General features: G+C 43.6%; 1 protein-coding gene across 1 annotated transcript in view; it reads left to right on the forward strand.

The window, feature by feature from the left end:
• Positions 1-12,112, forward strand: part of LOC122563332 (26S proteasome non-ATPase regulatory subunit 13-like) — a 52,213-nt gene extending 40,101 nt beyond the window's left edge. Inside the window, exons 11-13 of the mRNA XM_043717071.2 lie at positions 9,350-9,430; positions 10,251-10,367; positions 11,859-12,112. Coding sequence (XP_043573006.2) covers positions 9,350-9,430; positions 10,251-10,367; positions 11,859-11,954 — 294 coding nt within the window. The 3' untranslated portion in view covers positions 11,955-12,112. The remainder of the gene's footprint in view (positions 1-9,349; positions 9,431-10,250; positions 10,368-11,858) is intronic.
• The last annotated feature ends 8,514 nt before the right edge of the window (positions 12,113-20,626 follow it).

The following is a 20,626-nucleotide window of genomic DNA, read 5'->3' on the forward strand; positions in this document are numbered from 1 at the left end:
GGAGCCCTGGACTGGTGGCCTGGAGCCCTGGACTGGTGGCCTGGAGCCCTGGACTGGTGGCCTGGAGCCCTGGACTGGTGGCCTGGAGCCCTGGACTGGTGGCCTGGAGCCCTGGACTGGTGGCCTGGAGCCCTGGACTGGTGGCCTGGAGCCCTGGACTGGTGGCCTGGAGCCCTGGACTGGTGGCCTGGAGCCCTGGACTGGTGGCCTGGAGCCCTGGACTGGTGGCCTGGAGCCCTGGACTGGTGGCCTGGAGCCCTGGACTGGTGGCCTGGAGCCCTGGACTGGTGGCCTGGAGCCCTGGACTGGTGGCCTGGAGCCCTGGACTGGTGGCCTGGAGCCCTGGACTGGTGGCCTGGAGCCCTGGACTGGTGGCCTGGAGCCCTGGACTGGTGGCCTGGAGCCCTGGACTGGTGGCCTGGAGCCCTGGACTGGTGGCCTGGAGCCCTGGACTGGTGGCCTGGAGCCCTGGACTGGTGGCCTGGAGCCCTGGACTGGTGGCCTGGAGCCCTGGACTGGTGGCCTGGAGCCCTGGACTGGTGGCCTGGAGCCCTGGACTGGTGGCCTGGAGCCCTGGACTGGTGGCCTGGAGCCCTGGACTGGTGGCCTGGAGCCCTGGACTGGTGGCCTGGAGCCCTGGACTGGTGGCCTGGAGCCCTGGACTGGTGGCCTGGAGCCCTGGACTGGTGGCCTGGAGCCCTGGACTGGTGGCCTGGAGCCCTGGACTGGTGGCCTGGAGCCCTGGACTGGTGGCCTGGAGCCCTGGACTGGTGGCCTGGAGCCCTGGACTGGTGGCCTGGAGCCCTGGACTGGTGGCCTGGAGCCCTGGACTGGTGGCCTGGAGCCCTGGACTGGTGGCCTGGAGCCCTGGACCGGTGGCCTGGAGCCCTGGACCGGTGGCCTGGAGCCCTGGACCGGTGGCCTGGAGCCCTGGACCGGTGGCCTGGAGCCCTGGACCGGTGGCCTGGAGCCCTGGACCGGTGGCCTGGAGCCCTGGACCGGTGGCCTGGAGCCCTGGACCGGTGGCCTGGAGCCCTGGACCGGTGGCCTGGAGCCCTCACTTTAGTTGCTTGAGAACGTGAATCCAAGCTTGAAAATCGTAAAATCAAAGGTGAAGGAGAAGGTAGAATTGCAGGTTAGAGATGGGATTGTTTGTAATCAGACAATAAATGGGAAAGACAGAATACGTGAATGTTATATTGTATCAAGGAACAATAAAAGTGCAGGGAAACCCGATAATACACAAACTTAAAAACTTTGTATCTTAATGCACAATTGCACAAATAGAGAGAAATTGAGGATACAAGATTTTAAACCAGTTTAATTGGGGGAGGGATGCAAAGAGGTTGTTAAAATTTCCAGAGCAAGTAATTGGGTACAGAGAGCATTGAAAGAGTCAGGAATCTATCTTCAGGCAAAGCAGATGAATAGACAAATACGAGAAAGAAGGCAAGGACTGAGATGTTGTATTTAAATATGCACCGTATGCGAAATAAGGTAAATGCGTTTATAGCACAGATTGAAATTAGTGAGTGCAATAGGTATCACTCTTGTGGCTGCAAGGGAATCAGGGTTGGATCTAAGGATAAATGTCCAATCGAAAAGACGGGCGGAGGAGGCATGGTTACCTCAGAAGAAATGAAATGAAAAGCAAGTAAGATGGAGTCAGAAGGTGCAGTATCTGTGGAGGTAGAGTTGAGGAACTGCAAAAGAAGAAAGCCCCTGTTTGGAGATATGTGCAGACCTTCTAGCAGTAGTCAGGATGTGGGTCAGGAGATAGAAAAGGTGTGAGGAAGACACTTTTCCAGTACTTACAGGGGACTTCAATATGCAGGTGGATGAGGAAAATCAGGTTGATAGCAGATCTCAAGGAAAGGAAGTTATGAATGATGGACTTTTGCAGTAACTTGTGATTAGAGCCCATAGGGAACCGAGAATTCTGGATTTAATGTGTAATGAGGCAGACTGATCAGGGAGCATAAGGTGAATGAATCCCTGGGGGACAGTGACCATAAACTGTAGCATGAATCCTATTGAGAGGGCGAAGTTGGAATCAGCTGTAACAGTATCACAATTGAGTAAAGGGTAACTACAAAGAAATGAGGGAGGAGCTGGCCAGAGTTGATTGGAAGGGGAGCCTAGCAGGGAAGACAGTGGAGAAGCAATGGCAGGATGTTCTGAGATAATTTGGGGGAGACAGCAGAAATTCATCCCAAGGAAGAAGAAACATACTAAACGGAGGATGAGATAACCTTGACTGACAGAGGCCAGCATAAAAGCAAAAGGATAAGCATACAATGTGGTGAAGATTAGAACAAAAAACAAAGGAAATTATAACATAGGAACAGGACCTGTGGCCCTCCAAGCCTGCACCAATCCAGTTCCTCATCTAAACCTGTCGTCAATTTTCTAAGGATCTGTATCCCTCTGCTCCCTGCCCATTCATGTATCTATCTATATACATCTTAAATGATGCTTTCATTCCGGCCCCTATCACCTCCACTGGCAAACGTTCTAGGCACCCACCACCCTCTGCGTAAAGAGCTTTACATGCGTATCTCCTTTAAACTTTTCCCCTTTCACCTTAAACTTTTGACCCCTAGTAATTGAGTCCCCCACTCGGGGGGAAGCTTCCTGCTATCCACCCTGTCTGTACCTCTCATGATTTTGTAGACCTCAAACTGTTCCCCCTCCACCTCTGTCTTTCTAATGAAAATAATGCTAATCTTCTTGACCTCTCCTCATAGCTAGCATCCTCTAAATCAGACAACATCCTGGTGAACCTTCTCTGCACTCTCTCCAAAGCATACACATCCTTTCGGTAATGTGGCAACCAGAACTGTACACCGTATTCTAAATGCAGCCAAATGAAAGTCTTATACAACTGTAACATGACCTGCCAACACTTGTGCTCGATACCCCATCCAATGAAGGAAAGCACGTCATATGCCGCCTTGACCACTCTATTGATCTGCATTGCCACCTTCAGGGTACCTGAGCTCCCAGATCTTTCTGTATATCAATTTTCCACAGGGTTCTTTCATTTACAGTATAGTTCACTTTAAAATTGAATCTTCAAAAATGCATCACCTCACATTTGCCCAGATTGAACTCCATCTGCCATTTCTCCACCCAACTCTCCAATATATCTATATTTTGTTGTATTCTCTGGCAGTCCCCTTCACTGTCTGCTATTCCATCAGTCTTCGTGTCAACTGCAAACTTGCTAATCAGACCACCTCTGCCTTCCTCCAGATCATGGGCGGCACGGTGGCACAGTGGTTAGCACTGCTGCCTCACAGCGCCAGAGACCCGGGTTCAATTCCCGCCTCAGGCGACTGACTGTGTGGAGTTTGCACGTTCTCCCCATGTCTGCGTGGGTTTCCTCTGGGTGCTCCGGTTTCCTCCCACCATCCAAAAGATGTGCAGGGTCAGGTGAATTGGCCATACTAAATTGCCTGTAGTGTTAGGTAAGGGGTAAATGTAGGGGTATGGGTGGGTTTCGCTTCGGCGGGTCGGTGTGGACTTGTTGGGCCGGAGGGCCCGTTTCCACACTGTAATCTAATCTAATCTAAAAATCATTTACGTATATCACAAACAACAGTGGTCCCAGCACGGATCCCTATGGAATACCACTGGTCACAGTTCTCCATTTTGAGAAACTCCCTTGCACTACAACTCTGTCTCCTGGTGCCCAACCCTTTCTCTATCCATCTAGCATATCCTGGACCCCATGCGACTTATTTCTCCATCAGCCTACCATGGGGCACCTTATCAAATGCCTTACTAAAGTCCATGTATAATACATCTACAGCCCATCCCTCATCAATCAACTTTGTCAATTCCTTAAAGAATTCTATTAAGACCTTTCCTGCACAAAACCATGTATCCTATTACAGATAAGCCCATTTTCTTCCAAATGGGAATAGATCGTATCCCTGAGTATCTTCTCCAGCAGCTTCCCTCCCACTGATGTCAGGCTCACTGGTCTATAATCGCCTGGATTATCCCTGCCACCCTGCTTAAACAAGGGGATAACATTAGCAATTATCCAGTCCTCCAGGGCCTCACCCATATTCAAGGATGCTGTAAGGATATCTAGTAAGACCCCAGCTATTTACTCTCTTACTTCCCTCAATAAACTGGGATAGATCTCATCCGGACCTCAGAACCTGTCCACCTTAATGCCTTTTAGAATACCCAACACTTCCTCCCTCCTTATGCCAACTTGATCCGGAATAAACAACCATCTATCCCTAACCTCAACATCCGACATGTCTTTCAGCTCAGTGAATACCGATGCAAAGTACTCGTTAAGAATCTCACCCATTTTCTCTGACTGCATGCATAACTTCTCTCCTTTGTCCTTCAGTGGGCCAACCCTTTCCCTAGTTACCTTCTTGCTCCTTATATATGAATAAAAGGCTTTGGGATTTTCCTTCACTCTGTTTGCTAAAGATATTTCATGACCCCTTAATTCCTTGTTTCAGGTTGGTCCTACATTCCTGATATTCTTCCAAAGCTTTGTCTGTCTTCAGTCACCTAGACCTTATATATGCTTCCTTTTTCCTCTTAGCTAGTCTCACAATTTCACCTGTCATCCATGGTTCCCTAATCTTGTCGTTTCTAACCCTCATTTTCACAGGGGCATGTCTGTCCTGCGCTCTAATCAACCTGTCTTTAAAAGCCTCCCACATATCAAATATGGATTTACCTTCAGACAGCTGATCCCTGTCCACATTCCCCATCTCCCACCGAATTTTGCTGTAGTTGGCCTTTCCCCGATTTAGCACTCTTCCTTTAGGACCACTCTCTTCTTTGCCCATGAGTATTCTAAAACTTACAGAACTGTGATCACCATGTCCAAAGTAATCCCCAACTGAAACTTCAACCATCTGGCCAAGCTCATTCCCCAACATCAGGGCCATTATGGCCCCTTCCCGAGTTGGACTATTTACATACTGCTCTAGAAAACCCTCCTGGATCCTCCTTACAAATTCTACTCCATCTAGACCTCTAAATTAAAATCTCCTATCACCACCACTCTGTTGCTCTGACATCTTTCCATAATCTGTTTGCATATTTGTACTTCTCTCTCATGCTTGCTGTTGGGAGGTCTGTAGTACAGCCCTAACATCATTGCCGCACCCTTCCTATTTCTGAGCTCTGATCTTATTGCCTCACTGCTTGAGTCCCCCATACTGTCCTCTTTCAGCATAGCTGTGATATCCTCTCTGACCAGTAATGCAACTCCTCCACTCAGAGTCATAGAGATGTACAGCATGGAAACAGACCTTTCAGTCCAACCTATCCATGCCGACCAGATATCCCAACCCAATCCAGTCCCACCTTTTACCTTCCTCTCTATCCTGCCTGAAGCATCCATATCCTGGGATATTTAGTTGCCAATCATGCCCTTGTCTCAAACAAGTCTCAGTAATAGTAATAACATCATACTCCTAGGTTCTAATCCAAGCCCTCAGTTTATCTGCCTTACCTACTAAACTACTTGCATTAAAACAAATGCACTTCAGGCCAGCAACCCCTTTGCGTTTATTGGCTGCTCCCTGCCTATTATTCCCCTTAGTCACACTGACTTTATTATCTAGTTCCTTACAGGCTTTAGTTACTACCTCCTTACTGTCCACTAACCCCTTCATTTGGATCCCATCCCCCTGCCACATTAGTTTAAACCCTCACCATCAGCCTTAGCAAAAAACACCCCCAAGGACATTGGTTCCAGTCCGGCCCCGGTGTATACCGTCCAATTTGTAATAGTCCCACCTCCCTCAGAACCAGTCCCAATGTCCCAAAAATCTGAACCCCTCCCTCCTGCACCATCTCTCAAGCCACGCAGTCATCCTGCTTAGTCTTTCATTTCTACTCTGACTAGCATGTGGCATTGGTAGCAATCCTGGGATTATTACCTCTGAGGTCCTACTTTTTAACTTTTAGTGGGAAGCTGGGGGATTAGGAAGCCTTTAAAGTAGATGACAACTAAAAAAGCAATGAGTAGGAAAAAGATGAACTATGAGGGTAAGCTAGCTAATAATATAAAAGAAGGTTGTATTAGGTATCTAAAATATAAGCGAGTAGCAAGAGTGGACTGGAAAATGAGGCTGGAGAAATACTCACAGGGAACAGAGGAATGGCAGAGGAACTGAATATGTATTTTGCATCAGTTCTTCACGGAAGACACCAGTAGCATATCAGAACTTCCAGTGAATTGGGGCAGAGGTGAGTGCAATGGCCAGCTCTAAGGCGAAGGTGCTGAGGAAGCGGAAAGGTGGTTAAGTCATCTGGACTTTACACTCCAACATCCTGAAGGCAATAGCTGAGAAGATAGTGAAGGCATTTGTGGTGATCTTTCAGACGTCAGGGAGGGTCACGGAGAACTGGAAAATGACCAGTGTAACACCCCTGCTTAAGGGTGGGAGACAGAAGACAGGAAGCTGATAAGCCTGAGCTCAGTCATCGGTAAGAGTTTAGATTTATTATTAGTGACAAGATTGTGGAATACTTGGAAGTGCATGGTAAAATAGGGCACGATGTCTTCAAGAAGAGGTCGTGCCTGACAAAGGTGTTAGAATTTGTTGAGGAGCTAATGAGCAAGTTAAAGGACAGTCAGTGGCCATGATCCATTTGGATTTCCAGAAGGCCACACAGTGAGAAGCTTACTAAGATAGGACAGCCCGTGGTTTTGGGGCAAGGTACTGACATATATAGAAGATTTACTGACTTGCAGAAGGCAGAAAATAGGGGTAAGAGTCTTTTTCAAGATGGCAGCCAGTGTCTGATGGAGTTCCGCAGGGGACAGTGTTGAAATCAAGCTAATCATGTTGTACACTAACAATCTGAACAAAGGAACTCGGAGCATTGTTGCTAAATTTGCAGATTACACAAATAGATAGGTGGAGGGACAGGTAGTGTTAAGGAAGCATGGAGGCTGCAGAAAGACTTGGACATGCTAGGGGAGAATGAGTAAAGATATGGCAGATGGAATGCAATGTGGAAAAGTGTATTATGCACTTTGGTAGGAAGAGGACAGGTGTAGAGTTTTTTCTAAATGGGGAAAAGCTTTGTAAATCTGAAGCACAAAGGGACTTAAGAGAATCCTGAACTAAGACTCCTAAGGTTAACATATAAGTTCAGTTGGCAGTTAGGAAGAAAGTGCAGTGTTAGCATTCTCTTAAAGAGAGCTAGAATATATGAGCAGAGATGTACTGCTGATGCTGTGTAAGGCTCTGGTCAGATTGCATTTGGAATATTGTGAGCAGTTTTGAGCCTTGTATCGATGGAAAGATGTGCTGGCCTTGGACGGGGTCAGAGAAGCTTGGAAGCTTAACCTTGGGGATATGATCGGTTGAGGACTCTCGGTCTGTACTCCGTGGAGTTTAGAAGATGAGGTTTGGGGGAGATCTCGTTAAAGCTTACAGAATATTGAGAAACCTTGATAGAGTGGACATGGAGAAGATGTTTTCACTGGTAGGAGAAACGAGGACCTGAGGGCACTGCCTCTGAGTGAAGGGGCGACCCTTTAGAACTGAGATGAGGAACTTCTTCAGCCACAGGATACTGAGTCTGTGGAGGCCAAATCATTGAATTTATTTATGATAGAGATAGGTTCTTGATTAGTAAGGGCATCAAATGTTATGAGAATGGTTGGAGAAGAGGTTTGAGAAACATATCAACCATGATCAAATGGCAGAGCAGACTTCATGGGCTGAATGGCCTAATTTTACTTCTATCTCTTATGGCCTTAATATGATTGACTGTGAAGGTGGGCTAGGAAGTCCCTCAGTCATATTAAACTGCTTCTCAAGGGAAGGCTAGCAAGACCACCAATGCCCAAATGCAGCAAACTATTTCAGAACGTTTAGATTTTATTGAGGGCCTTTTACCACACTTGATAATATTGAGTTGTTTGGCCTCCAAGAGGGTATGTGAGTGACCTTGGTCTAAAGCATCTACCAGTTTTCTTTGTGTCTCTCAGTTGGCTGCTGCTAAGCAACATCCCTGAGTTTAGGTTAAAAGCAGGCTCCCATCATCTGGCACTAGATTAGATTCCCTATAGGGTGGGAACAAGCCCTTCGGCCCCAACAAGTCCACACTGTCCCTCTGAAGAGTAACCCACCCAGACCCATTTCCCTCTTACTAATAGCATGGCCAATTCACCTGGTCTGCACATCTTTGGACTGTGGGAGGAAACCGGAGCACCCAGAGGAAACCCACGCAGACACAGGGAGAACGTGCAAACTCCACACAGTCAGTCACCCGAGGCTGGAATCGAACGTGGGACCCTGGTGCTGTGAGGCAGCAGTGCTAACCCCTGAGCCGCCATGCTGCCCCACTATGCCAAGTAATTTTACCAGCTCCTAACCTGTGATTGTGCTTGAAAGCAGCAAGGCCAGTGGTGTGATTCCTGAGCAAGGTTTGAGTCATTTTATTAAAGCAAACAATCCTAGTGTGGTTTGTAACTGATTGAGAAGCCAGCGAGGTTACAATTGCTGTGTTAGCTGTTAAAGGTTTAGTCTTGTTTTAAGCTACTAATCTGAATAGAAGACAGCACATTGATCCCATTGTACATTTCACAGTTCACTGAGGGAGATTGTTTGTTTGAAGGAACACAGTTTCTTAATACTTTTGCAAATTAATTGATTGCTGTGATTTTAAAATGTTCCCACAATTAATGGTGCAACTGTCAGGAAAGCCTGAGCAGTCTAAGCCCTTGAAATCGCAAGTGACCAACTGCTCACCATATTAATCAGATCTGTAATTAGTTACAAAGGGATCTCTCCTCCTGTGATTTGTGTCTAGATTATTTTCGGAACCTCACTGCCATTACTGAACTCTCGTCTTTTGCAATGAAGCTAGAAACGCTGGAAGTACTCAGCAGTCCACATTTGTGGAGAGAAGTTAACATTTCAGGACAGTGTTTCATCAGTTCTGTCATTACTGTAAAGTGTAAACTCTGTTTCTCTCTCAGCAGATGCTGTTTACCTGCTGAGTATTTCCAGCACTAATGGTTTGTGTTTCAGGTTTCCAGCAACCTCTCTATTTTGTTAGTGTGGAAGTATATTGCTCTTTGGGTAGGGCAGATAGCACTTGTAGAGTTTTCTCTCTTCTCCCCCCCCCCCACATACATCGTGCTGAATTCTTCCTTTCCATTGAAAGCAGTAAAAGACAAAATTGGGTGATTGGATAATGGAGAAGTGTACAATGCAAGGGACCACCCACTGATTAAACTGCCACCAGTCCAAAGTGCGTATTACCAAAATTATCTAATCGGCTAGTTTTTGTTGTCACAGTTCCTTCTATTGTTTTCATTGAAATCCTTTGTGTTTCTGAGATGGTGTTTACAAGACCAGCAAACCACCGGCAGATGACATTTCAGGAAGTATCCCACCAGGCCAAGGTGTCTGTAAGTGAGGTGAGTTTGAAGATGATTTGTTAAGTTGCTGCTTGCGCAGAGGTTGTTCTCTGGTGAAACCCTGTCCAATCCTTTCTCTCACACCCAGTCATAGTGAAGCCCAATTGCAAAGGGCTCCAACATTTCCCCTTTTGTGTATGAAAAGTATAACTAAAGTTAGCATGTAAACAACCTGTAGACTAAGTTTCTACAAGTTTGCAGGCAAACTCCCAGTGGTGGGAGCCACAAGATTTCAGCGTTGACGGATGTTCTTTGCCAGTATCCATTGAATACCAAGGTTACACTCCAAGTGTAGAGGAAACTGTAAGATGTTGATGAAATTAGCTCTATTGAATAGCAGTTCATAACCAAAAAGCCTACAGTTCTGGCCAGTTCTCTTTACTCATTGCAGGATGGCTTATCTCTTGTACATCTGTATTTAATTAGCTTCTTCCTGAGCTAGTATCGAGATGAGAACTCATCTGCCTGACAGAACCACACAGAATTTCTGACATCTTTGGAATTTTATTCTTTTGACTTATAGCCGAAACAGCAATGAGATTAATGGGGATGAGATTTAACCATTTCACTCCTTATATCTACTGTAAGCTCACATTGGAACATAACCTTGTTCTTTCCTTCACTTTAATGGAGAGATCAACTAGTTTGCCAGCAACTGATCCATTGCACCACCCTCTTCTCCACCTCCAAGTTGTGGCTCTTTGCCTGTTGGTGCACAGGGGAAAATTGATCTGAGTAAGCAGTCTGTGGAGGTGGGGTTATTAGCTGGTTGATATGGGGCAGTTCATATACCATTTTAGTTCTTGTTCTGTTCTGTCAGGTTGAAATGCTGGTGATGAAAGCGTTGTCTGCAGGCCTGGTGAAAGGGAGCATTGATGAGGTGGACCATAAAGTTCACATGACCTGGGTTCAGCCACGGGTCATGGACCTGCAACAGGTAAGTCATCAAATAATGTCCAGTTTCATGGTTACACAAAAAGAGGCATTAGCTTGTTGCTTTTTTTTTTAGATTGAAGCACGCTAATTAGGAAGCACGTTTTCCACGCGGTAGTAAGAATTTGAAGTCCCTTACCCCAAAATTCTGGATGGCATTATCAATTGAAATTTCAGAGACTGGGATGGATACATAGTTGTTAAGTAAGGTTGACCAGGATGTAGAAGAAAACAGAATTGGAGTTGAGGTACAGAGAAATCATGATCTAATTAGCCGTACAGGCTTGAGGAGTTGAATAGAACATCATAAAAGAAAAGAATTGCCAATGCTGGAAATCTAAAACAAAAACAGAAATTGCCGGAGAAACTCTGTAACATCTGTATTGAGAAAACAAACACCACATCATTCTGAAAAAGGGTCACTAGATTTGAAAATGTTAACCGTTGTTCTTGTGTTGGTCTCTTGCCTTATTGTAAAAGAAGCAATTGAGCCTGGTTACAGGATTGAAAGGATTTGCTCAGTGGCTTGAATGATCTGCCTGAGATAACAGTGTGACAATGTCTTTTCTTCAAAAATAATTGGCTTAAGAATAGATCTGCAAAGTCATTTAGTGAGTCCTAAGCTGACAGCATTCACTCATTACGGGATTGGGTTAGATGAATTTCACTGTTAAATTTTAAATAAAGTTAAAATATGGAAGTTTCTAACTTCAGGTTGAGTGACTCTTTTGCTTAAAGCTGATGTTGTGAGCTATCTGTTGGCCCAACACATACAGAATAAAGGAGAATCAGAACTTAAAGGGTCAACTCTGTTTCAGTGGCAGCTCTCCGTTCCAATCAGGAAGTCTTGCGTTCAGAGACTCCAACCCATAATTCAAGCTGACAATATCAATGTTGTGCTCAGGCAGAGTTGTTAAACAAAAGCCCTCTTGTTTAGATGGAACTAATGCACTTCCTTTGGCCAGCATTTAACCCTGAATGACCTTTGATTGCTTTCCTAAGAGTTGTATGCAACTTAAAAAGTGCAGCATTCCTTTCTAAATTTCCTTGGTTTTCAAATCAGACCTTTCCTCATTTCAACCACAAACAAAAATAAGAAAAAGATATGGCCTTAATACCACTGGAGCATTCACAACTAACCAGCAACGCTCACTCAGCACATTCACAACTAACCAGTGACACTTGGGTAGTGAATTTGTGAAGAAGTCTTTGTGCTGCAGAAGTTAACTTAAGCACATTATTTAACATAACTAAAGTTCCATTAGTAAGTTAATGTCACATTTCTGGGCACGTGCCTCTGTCATTCTCTATGTTGTCTATGGATTTTACTGTCTGTAAATATACAATCAGTACTTTACGGTGAATCTTAAGCCATAGCCATAAGAAACATCATTTCAACACATTCCAGTATCTGTATAGACTGTCTTCATGTGAGGTGGTGTTCCTGATCATTCCTGGTTATAGTTAGTATGTGAGGGTATGATTGAACCTTTAGGTATCTGGTATGAAGGAGCGGCTGGAGGCCTGGTGTGCTGATGTGAAGAATATTTCCATCCTCGTTGAAGACCATGCGCATGAGGTTCTTGGCTGAAACCCCACTGCCTTCACATGTGATTTGAGTTTGTGATTGTTGATGCTGATGTTAAAAAAAAAAACTGTTCTAATGTTTTTGCTGCAAAAGCAAGTTAACCCTGTTATTTCCTTGTGAAATTTAAATAAACATATATACTTTTGTGTGTTTACACAGGACATGAGATTTGTTGAATCAATGTGTTTCCATTGTTCATGCTATAAATTTTGTGACAGTGCATTTTGCAAGTTGCGTTTCTATCCCAAGCAGTCCTGGATCTAGTTCGGGAAATACTCAAGGAACAGGGACAGGAGTAGGCTATTTGGCTGCTTGAGTCTGCTCTGACGTATAATAAGATTGTGTCTAATCTGATTGTGATCTAAACTACACTTTCTTGCCTGTTTGTTTTCTCTTCCTCTATCACACTCGTCTCATTCTCTCTTGCTCTTTTGTGTTGAATGATTGGCCTTCAGACTGTGTGACTACATAATTCGAAAGATTAATAATCCTCTGAAAGAAGAAGTTCCTCACTTTGTCAGCCCTAAATGAGGGATACTTAACTTTGGAACTGTGTCCTGTAGTTGTAATTGTCCCCCATGAGTGGAAGCTTCTCTTGGTACCTCCTGAAGCAGGATCCTTTATTAGGCTGTTTGGTCCAACAAGTCCACACTGATCCTCCAAAGAGGAATCCACCCAGACCCATTTCCTCTAACTGATGCACCTAACACTATGGCCAGTTCACCTGACCTGCACATCTTTGGACTGAGAGAGGACACCAGAGCACCCGGAGGAAACCCACGCAGAGATGGGGCGAATGTACAAACTCCCGAGGCTGGAATCGAATGTGGGACCCTGGTGCCGTAAGGCAGCAGTGCTAACCACTGAGCCACCATGCTGCTTAATAAGTTCATCTCTCCTCTTTCGGAATCAATACAGTGAACCATCTGTGGAATGCCCTTGTAAGCATATTCTTCAAGTAGGATGACCAAATCTGTGGTATGCTCTAAGTTTGATCTCACCAGAACTCTACGTTTGTAACACAATTTCCCTATACTTATACTCCAGCCTTTTGCAATAAAAGTCAGCATTCCGTTTGCCTTCCTAATTGCAAGCTGTACCTTTAACTCTTTACATGATTCATGCACAGACCCTTGAATCTCTCGATACTGCAACACCACAGTCAGTGTCCAGGGAAAAAGTTCTGATTTCCTATTCTTCCTGTCAAGTTGAATAGTCTCTAGAAAGAGCGATATTGGGTGATTTGTTCCAACTACTTTTATGGATACAAAGATGGCTGCTTCATGTTTCAAAATAAAATCACCATGATCTGTCAAACCTCCAATATTAGGCAAATGTTGTTGCTATGGTTAATATTAGAGGAGTCCCACCCATTAAAATGAGGGAAATATCTGAGTGCGATACCAGTCAAAAGACTGAGAAAAATAACTAGCAGCCTGCCAAGTTTTTCTGTGTTTACTTCATAACCAACACACTGAACCCTATCGCATTCCCAGCTACCTTTTCCCCCCAGCCCCACCCCCTCCCATTTATCTTTCAGCCCCCTTGAGCTCCCCCTCATTCCTGATGAAGACTCTCCTGCTTTTCGGATGCTGCCTGACCGGCTGTGCTTTTCCAGCACAACACTTTTCGACTCTGATCTCCGGCACCTGCTGTCCTTGCTTTCTCCTCCGGAATCAACCCCATCCAAGTCCAGTGATTCATTTGAGTTTCATTTTTTGAATAAGTTATCACTTTGACTGTCCCTATTTATGGTGGCAAGCAGCTAAACTTGTGTGATATGACTGTGTATATAGCAACTGTAAATGCTCATTAATAAGTGAATGCTCAAAGCTAACCCATCAGCAAATATTGCAACAGTGTAGTTACTAAACTTCACATTTAAAGAACTGCAAACAAAAACATGCTGGAGATCACAGTAAGTCAGGCAGCATCCATGCAGAGAAGAAAGTGAGGTCTGCAGATGCTGGAGATCAGAGATGGAAATGTGTTGCTGGAAAAGCGCAGCAGGTCAGGCAGCATCTAGGGAACAGGAGATTCAGGAAGAAGGGCTAATGCCCGAAACGTCGATTCTCCTGTTCCCTAGATGCTGCCTGACCTGCTGCGCTTTTCCAGCAACACATTTCCATCCATGCAGAGAAAGCAAGCTAACTTTTCGAGTCCAGATGAAGACTCATCTAGACTCAAAACATCAGCTTGCTCTCTCTCCATGGATGCTGACTGACCTGCTGTGATCTCCAGCATTTTTCTTTTGTTTTCAGTTCAGATTCCAGCATCTGCAGTAATTTGCTCCTTCAATTTTAATGACAAGCTGTCCATCGTTGGGATCTTCTGATAATGAAACCCAAAAGTTTCAATCTTAAAAGAGTTCATGGGATGTGCAGAATTCCCAATTTCTATTACAAAAAAGTTTTCAAAGCAGTGCCCAAAACTTGATCCAGGGTAGAGTCATATAGTACGGAAACAGATCCTTTTGTCTAAACTAGTTCCCACCTACTTGCTTCTGGCCCATATCCCTCCAAACCTTTCCTATTCATTTATTTATCCAAATGTCTTTTAAATGTTATTATTGTACCCTCAGCCATCACTTCCTCAGGAAATGCATCCCTCACGCCAACTGTGTAAAAGATTTGCCCCTCGTGACTTTTTAAACTCTCTCCTCTTGTCTTAAAGATGTGCCCCCTCATCTTGAAATCCGCTATCCTAGGGAAAAGGTGACTACCATTAACCCCATCTATGCCCTCCATTATTTTGTAAACTTCTGTAAGTTCATCTCTCCCAGTGAAGATTTCTATGAAAAGAAACAAAGTCCATACACCTTGCTTAGTCAAAAAAAGTGTCCAGTCAAGGTATGTTGGAGGAACTCTGAATTTCTGCATCTGTGGAGAGAAACACAGTAAAAAACAAAGAAGATTTACAGCCCAGGGACAGGCCCTTCGGCCCTCCAAGCCTGAGCCGATCCAAATCCACTGTCTAAACCTGTCTCCCTCTTCCTAAGCATTTTAAACCTAAAGGTTTAAAGAGCTATGACTACTTTAGAATGAGAAGATGATTGGTTTTATGTTGTTGACAAAGGGGCAAAAGAGCAAGTACAATGGTTGGTGAGGTGCTCCGAGCAAATGACAAGCAACTGGAAGGTCTGGCTTATTCTTATAGATGCAGCAGAGGTGTTCCGTAAAGCAATCACCCAGTCGATGTTTGGTCTTGCCAATGTAGAGGGCTGACCACGGTCTGAGGGGCAAAGACAGTCAACTCTAGGTTGAAAGAAGTACAAGTAAGTTGCTCTTCATTGAGGCATATTTGGGACCTTGGAGAGTGAGGAGGAAGATGTAAACGGGCAAGTGTGATCTGCAATTGCATGGGAAGACGCCATGGGGGTGGGTTCTGAGAAAAAAAAACACATCACAATGATTCCATTGTACTGCAGTTGTGATAATAAGGTCTCTTGATCAGCAGAACCAGTAAGTAAAAGAGAGATTTAGGTTTGGATTTTATTGTCAAGTGTACTCAAATATGGGGTACAAGCAAAAGTGAAGAGTTTACAATGTTGCCACATGGTGCCATCTTGGTTCTAAAGTACCTAGGTACAAAATCTTAGTTGCAGAAAATAAAGTAAGTTATACAGTTCAGCACTACAGTCGTCTTAGTATTAAAGTAGAAAACTAAAGGAATAAAGTTAGAATATCAAACTTGTGAATATACTGGATGAATTAAAAAGAGATAAATACTTTCAATCTTTCTAGTATTTAAACGAAATAAATTACTACTTTTGGATGAAAATACAACTGAGGTCATTGAAGAAGTAAGGGTAGAAATTGGTGCTTAACCTGCTGTGTCCACCCACAAATAAAAACTCAACACTATTTGACCATAGATATAATCACAGTTCATTTTCAACTCCAACCCTTCACTCCAGACAATCAGCTCTCCAACTGCAAGTTGCAGGCCTGCAGCAATATCCTAAGGAACTGAAATGTCAACTTTATAAGTTTTGATTATCCTTATCTGCATTTCATCCTTGCAGATATTTTGTTAGTAGTAAGCAGTGTTTTGCAATATGTGTTCCACACGTCATTTATTGTATCCGTTGCTCCCGAGGCAGTCTCCTCTACATTGGACACCTCCTCACAAAGCGCTTTAGAGAACATCACTGGGATACCCGCACCAATCAACCCCACCACCCTGTGGCCGAACATTTCAATTTCAACTCCCCCTCACACTCTGCCGAGGACACTAACGTCTTGGGTCTCCTCCACTGCCACTCCCTCACCACCCGACGCCTGGAGGAAGAATGCCTTATCTTCTGCCTTGGGACCCTTCAGCCCCAGGGCATCAATGTGGATTTCACCAGTTTCCTCATTTCCCCTCTCCCCACCTTACCCCAGTTCCAAACTTCCAGCTCAGCATCACCCTCATGACCTGTCCTACCTGCCAATCTTCCTTCCCACCTATTCGTTCCATCCTCCTCTCCGACCTATCACCTTGACCATCACCCCCACTCACCTATTGCACTCTCAACCACCTTCTCCCCATCCCCACCCCCTCTCATTCATCTCTCCACCCCCAAGCTCCCAGCCTCATTCCTGATGAAGGGCTCCAGCCTGAAATGTCGATTTTTCCTGCTCCTCAGATGCTGCCTGACCTGCTGTGCCTTTCCAGCAACACACTCTCAACTCTGATCTCCAGCATCTGCAGATCTCACTGTATCCTAGTGTTTTACAATAAACTGACTAATCATTTTTGGATTAAAGCTTCATTTCTGGTTATTTAAAATGGAATCAATTTAAAAGGGGACCACATGTACACCCATACATGCTAGAACATGTGGACAAATTCTTAGCACAGGCACCTTGTATGTGTTCATGACAGTTTAGATTGTGAAAAATGATTATTACCAATAAAAACTAAAAGAACTGCAAATGCTGTAAATCAGAAACAAAACCAAGTTGGGGGTTGGAAAAGCTCAGCAGATTTGGCAGCATCTGTGAAGAGAAATCAAAGTTTTCAGGTCCAATAACCCTTCCTCGGAATTGGTGGTAGCTAGGAAAATATCAGTTTATTTACACATAAGCCAACATTTTCCACGCTACCATCAATTCAAAGGAAGGGTCACCGGACCCAAAATGTTAACTTGATTTCTCTTCACAGATGCTGCCAGACATTCTGAGATTTTCCAACAACTTCTGTTTTTTTGTTTCTGATTATTACCAAAGATTGTCATATCATCAGAAAGAGTTGGAGGGAACATCTGTCTGTATTGGTGCCTCCCAGCTTAATGAGGTCTCTGGTGGTTGCTCGTCTTAGCAAACGTTGAGAAGATTTGTGGCTCAGGTTGAGGTTCTGGATGTCGGTTTGCTCGCTGAGCTGGAAGGTTCATTTTCAGACGTTTCATCACCATACTAGGTAACATTCTTCAGTGAGCCTCCGAAATGAAGCACTGGTGGTGACGCCCGCTTTCTGTTTATATGTTTGAGTTTCCTTGAGTTGGTGATGTAGGTGATGACCAGGATACGTAAACATCAACTAGCCACAAACCCATTCTCACTAGTATCCTTACATACGGATGAGGAAAGACACCACTTTGACTGGGACAACACATCCATCCTAGGACAAGCCAAACAGAGACATGCACAAGAATTCCTAGAAGCATAGCATTCCAACTGGAACTCTATCAACAAACACATTGACTTGGATCCCATTTACCACCCCCAGAGAAAAAGAACAGGAAATGACATCACCATAAGAAATGATGGAAGGAAACTCAAACATATAAATAGAAAGCAGGCTACACTCCCAGTGTTTCTTTCAGAGGCTCACTGAAAATGTTACCTAGTATGGTGATGAAACATCTGAAAACGAACCTTCCAGCTCTGTGAGCAAACCTACATCCAGGTTGCTAGTCTCCTTGTGTGCAGTTTCAGTAGTTTGTTAGCCTGAGTTATTTGAGCCACAATCTTATTGAATAGTGGAGCAAGCTCAAAAAGCCAAATGTCTTCCTCCTCCTGATTCTTATGTTCATCATTTACCTGTGCATCGATTCTGATAGCAAGTTTCTTAAATTAGTTCCTTTCTTTACAAACAAAAATAGAAATTGCTGGAGGAACCCAGAAGGTCTGACATCATCTGCAGAGGGAAAACATTTTGACATTTTGAGTCCAGGGACCTTTCTTCTTTCTTGACTTCTAATTAATCACATATCTGTAACATCTTATTCTTGTAATTGGGTGGGTTAGAAAAACAGAAAGGTGTAGGCAGGGAGTTCCTAGTCTTGGGGTTTATGCAATGAAAGGCAAAGCACCAACAGTGAAATGATTGAAAGCTCAGGTGGGAGGAGCACAGACCTTTGAAAGAGTTTAAGGCTAGATGAGATTACAGAGATAAAGAAGGAACAGGTCATGGAGGGATTTGAATGTAAGAATGCAAATTTTAAATCAAATGTTTGTGTTAAAGCTCTCTTGAGAATTCTAATAACTGGATGTTGGAGGATTAGTCCAGAAGTTTTAAATGTTTTGGGCAGAGCAGTGAGTTTTAATGAGTTTAGGATAAAAGCCAACACATAGAGTCTAACATTTAGAAATATCAAATATTAAATAAATTAGATGACTGTTGCCTTGATAAAAGGTCACTTGTGAATCTGTCAATCAATTTTGAAATGCCTTATATGGGGGGTATTGCACAACCTTTTGCTTTATTAAATATCATATTCAAAACTTTCAAGGAACATATATGATTAAACTGGATAGTTACAAATGATATACAGCCAAGCACTTCTACTGACAATAAACTAATTAATTAATTCTAATAATCAAATTATTTCCAGTAATTTGTCTTGATTTCCCCAGTACTGTCTAGAGATGGGAACTTGAAAAAAAAGTAATACAGAGAATTGGATTGTACTTAAAAGTGTATAAATATTATAACTATCACTAGAATAAAAGTAGAAGAGAAACTAAAGGCGGTATGTCTCCTGGACCTGACGATATAGCTGCAGAAATAAGAGTCATAAAGATCTACAGTGCAGAAAAAGGACCTTTGGCCCATCACATTCAAGACTGTCAAAAAAGCCACCTAGTTATTCTAAATCGATTTTCCAGATGGTGGGTGAATGGGTAGTACTCTTTTTAGAACCATCAGATTCTGAGGTCTATAGAAAGTTCACTAGACTGATCCCAAGTATGATGGGTTATCAGATCAGCCATGGTCTGATTGAATGATGAAGCAGACTCAATGGGACTGAATGGCCTACTTCTCTTATGTCTTATGTTATGCCTGTTCAAGATTCACTCAGAGCTCATTTAGATTTTTAATGCAACTCTACATCCAAGTTATCTGGCTAGTCCTGTAATGTTTCTCATCATTTATACATAAACAGTAATTTTTCTATGAAACATCAACTATGCTATGGACAATTTCTACTGGTATTGTTTTAAGTACAGGTGCTCATATTGCGCCTCTAATTTTGTTTTTCTTCGAGCTATTACATGAATGTATGAATTTCTTTCCAATGGGAACTGGGAATGGCCTAATTAACTTGTTGTTTGTAGTACCCACACCTACCAGTGGTGGTGTTTGGAGCCTCTATTGAGATTTCCACTCTTTAAAACTACCATGCAGAGAAGCTTCTGTGCCCAAAATCAACTCCACCAGTCTGGTTCCCAAGTTACTCCAAATCCTGATATTTAGCTGTAATTCTTACAGAATTTATAAGTGTTAATATGCCTTGATCCATCCTGTTCAGCTGAAAATTAAGTTCCTGTGTGAAATTCCATGGGAATTCACTGCTATATAATTTACATTCTTGCAAGTTGCTTCTTGTCAATAAATTATACCTTGCATTGCAGCAGCTTTTGGTTCTGTAGGTATTTGTTATGGAAAATTACAAAGTCAACATTTTCCATTAAATTTCACATGATCAACTGCCACATCATAGTTGCAGTCTCCAGCCACTGGGTGGCTCTGTGGACTCAGCCTCCAAATTACCCTATCTTTATTCACATCTTGTGTATCTATTTTACGAAGTGCATCAATTGATTGTGCACATTAAGGAAAACAACTTAGTGATAATAAAGAATAATTCTGTTGCCTATTGAAGAACCAAGTACATTGCATAAGATGGCACTACCATTGCATTAACATTACAATCAACAGTTGTTACAGAGAACAGAGAAACGTTCCCATTCCTGGTTGCTCCATCTCCTAAAACCAAAGGTTGTGAAGTCAGTATTTTAATGCAGTGATTAGTGTCATGTGTTGTGGTACCATCTGTGGTGACTTGTGTTTGGTGCTAGTGCCATTGTTGCTGAATCTTTGAAAACCCTTATAATCTATAAATATTTTCTAATCAACCTTCTCAGAAATATTACCACACACATCTTGAACACTGCTTTCCTGGCCAGAGGTAGGGACATACTACAACTGCACTACAGGACCCCAAACCAAAATTTGTCCTTGTTTCTTGTCAGTTCAATATTTGTTTCAGTAGATATTGTTCTAATCAATTTGTTCAGGGATGTTACTAAGCGCCACTGGAGTGATTGGGACTTGAACACAGGGCTCCTGTCCCAAAGATAGGAGCAATACCTCTGCATTATTAGCACCCCCGATCCTCCTTTCTGTGCTGAATCTGAGAGCCTAAATAAGTACCTCCCAACTGGATGGAATTTGATCTGATATCC

Source organism: Chiloscyllium plagiosum, unplaced genomic scaffold (assembly GCF_037043375.1).
Source record: "Chiloscyllium plagiosum isolate Xiang-an unplaced genomic scaffold, Cpla_swu_hap1 HiC_scaffold_26, whole genome shotgun sequence".
In the NCBI taxonomy this organism is placed as follows: domain Eukaryota; kingdom Metazoa; phylum Chordata; class Chondrichthyes; order Orectolobiformes; family Hemiscylliidae; genus Chiloscyllium; species Chiloscyllium plagiosum.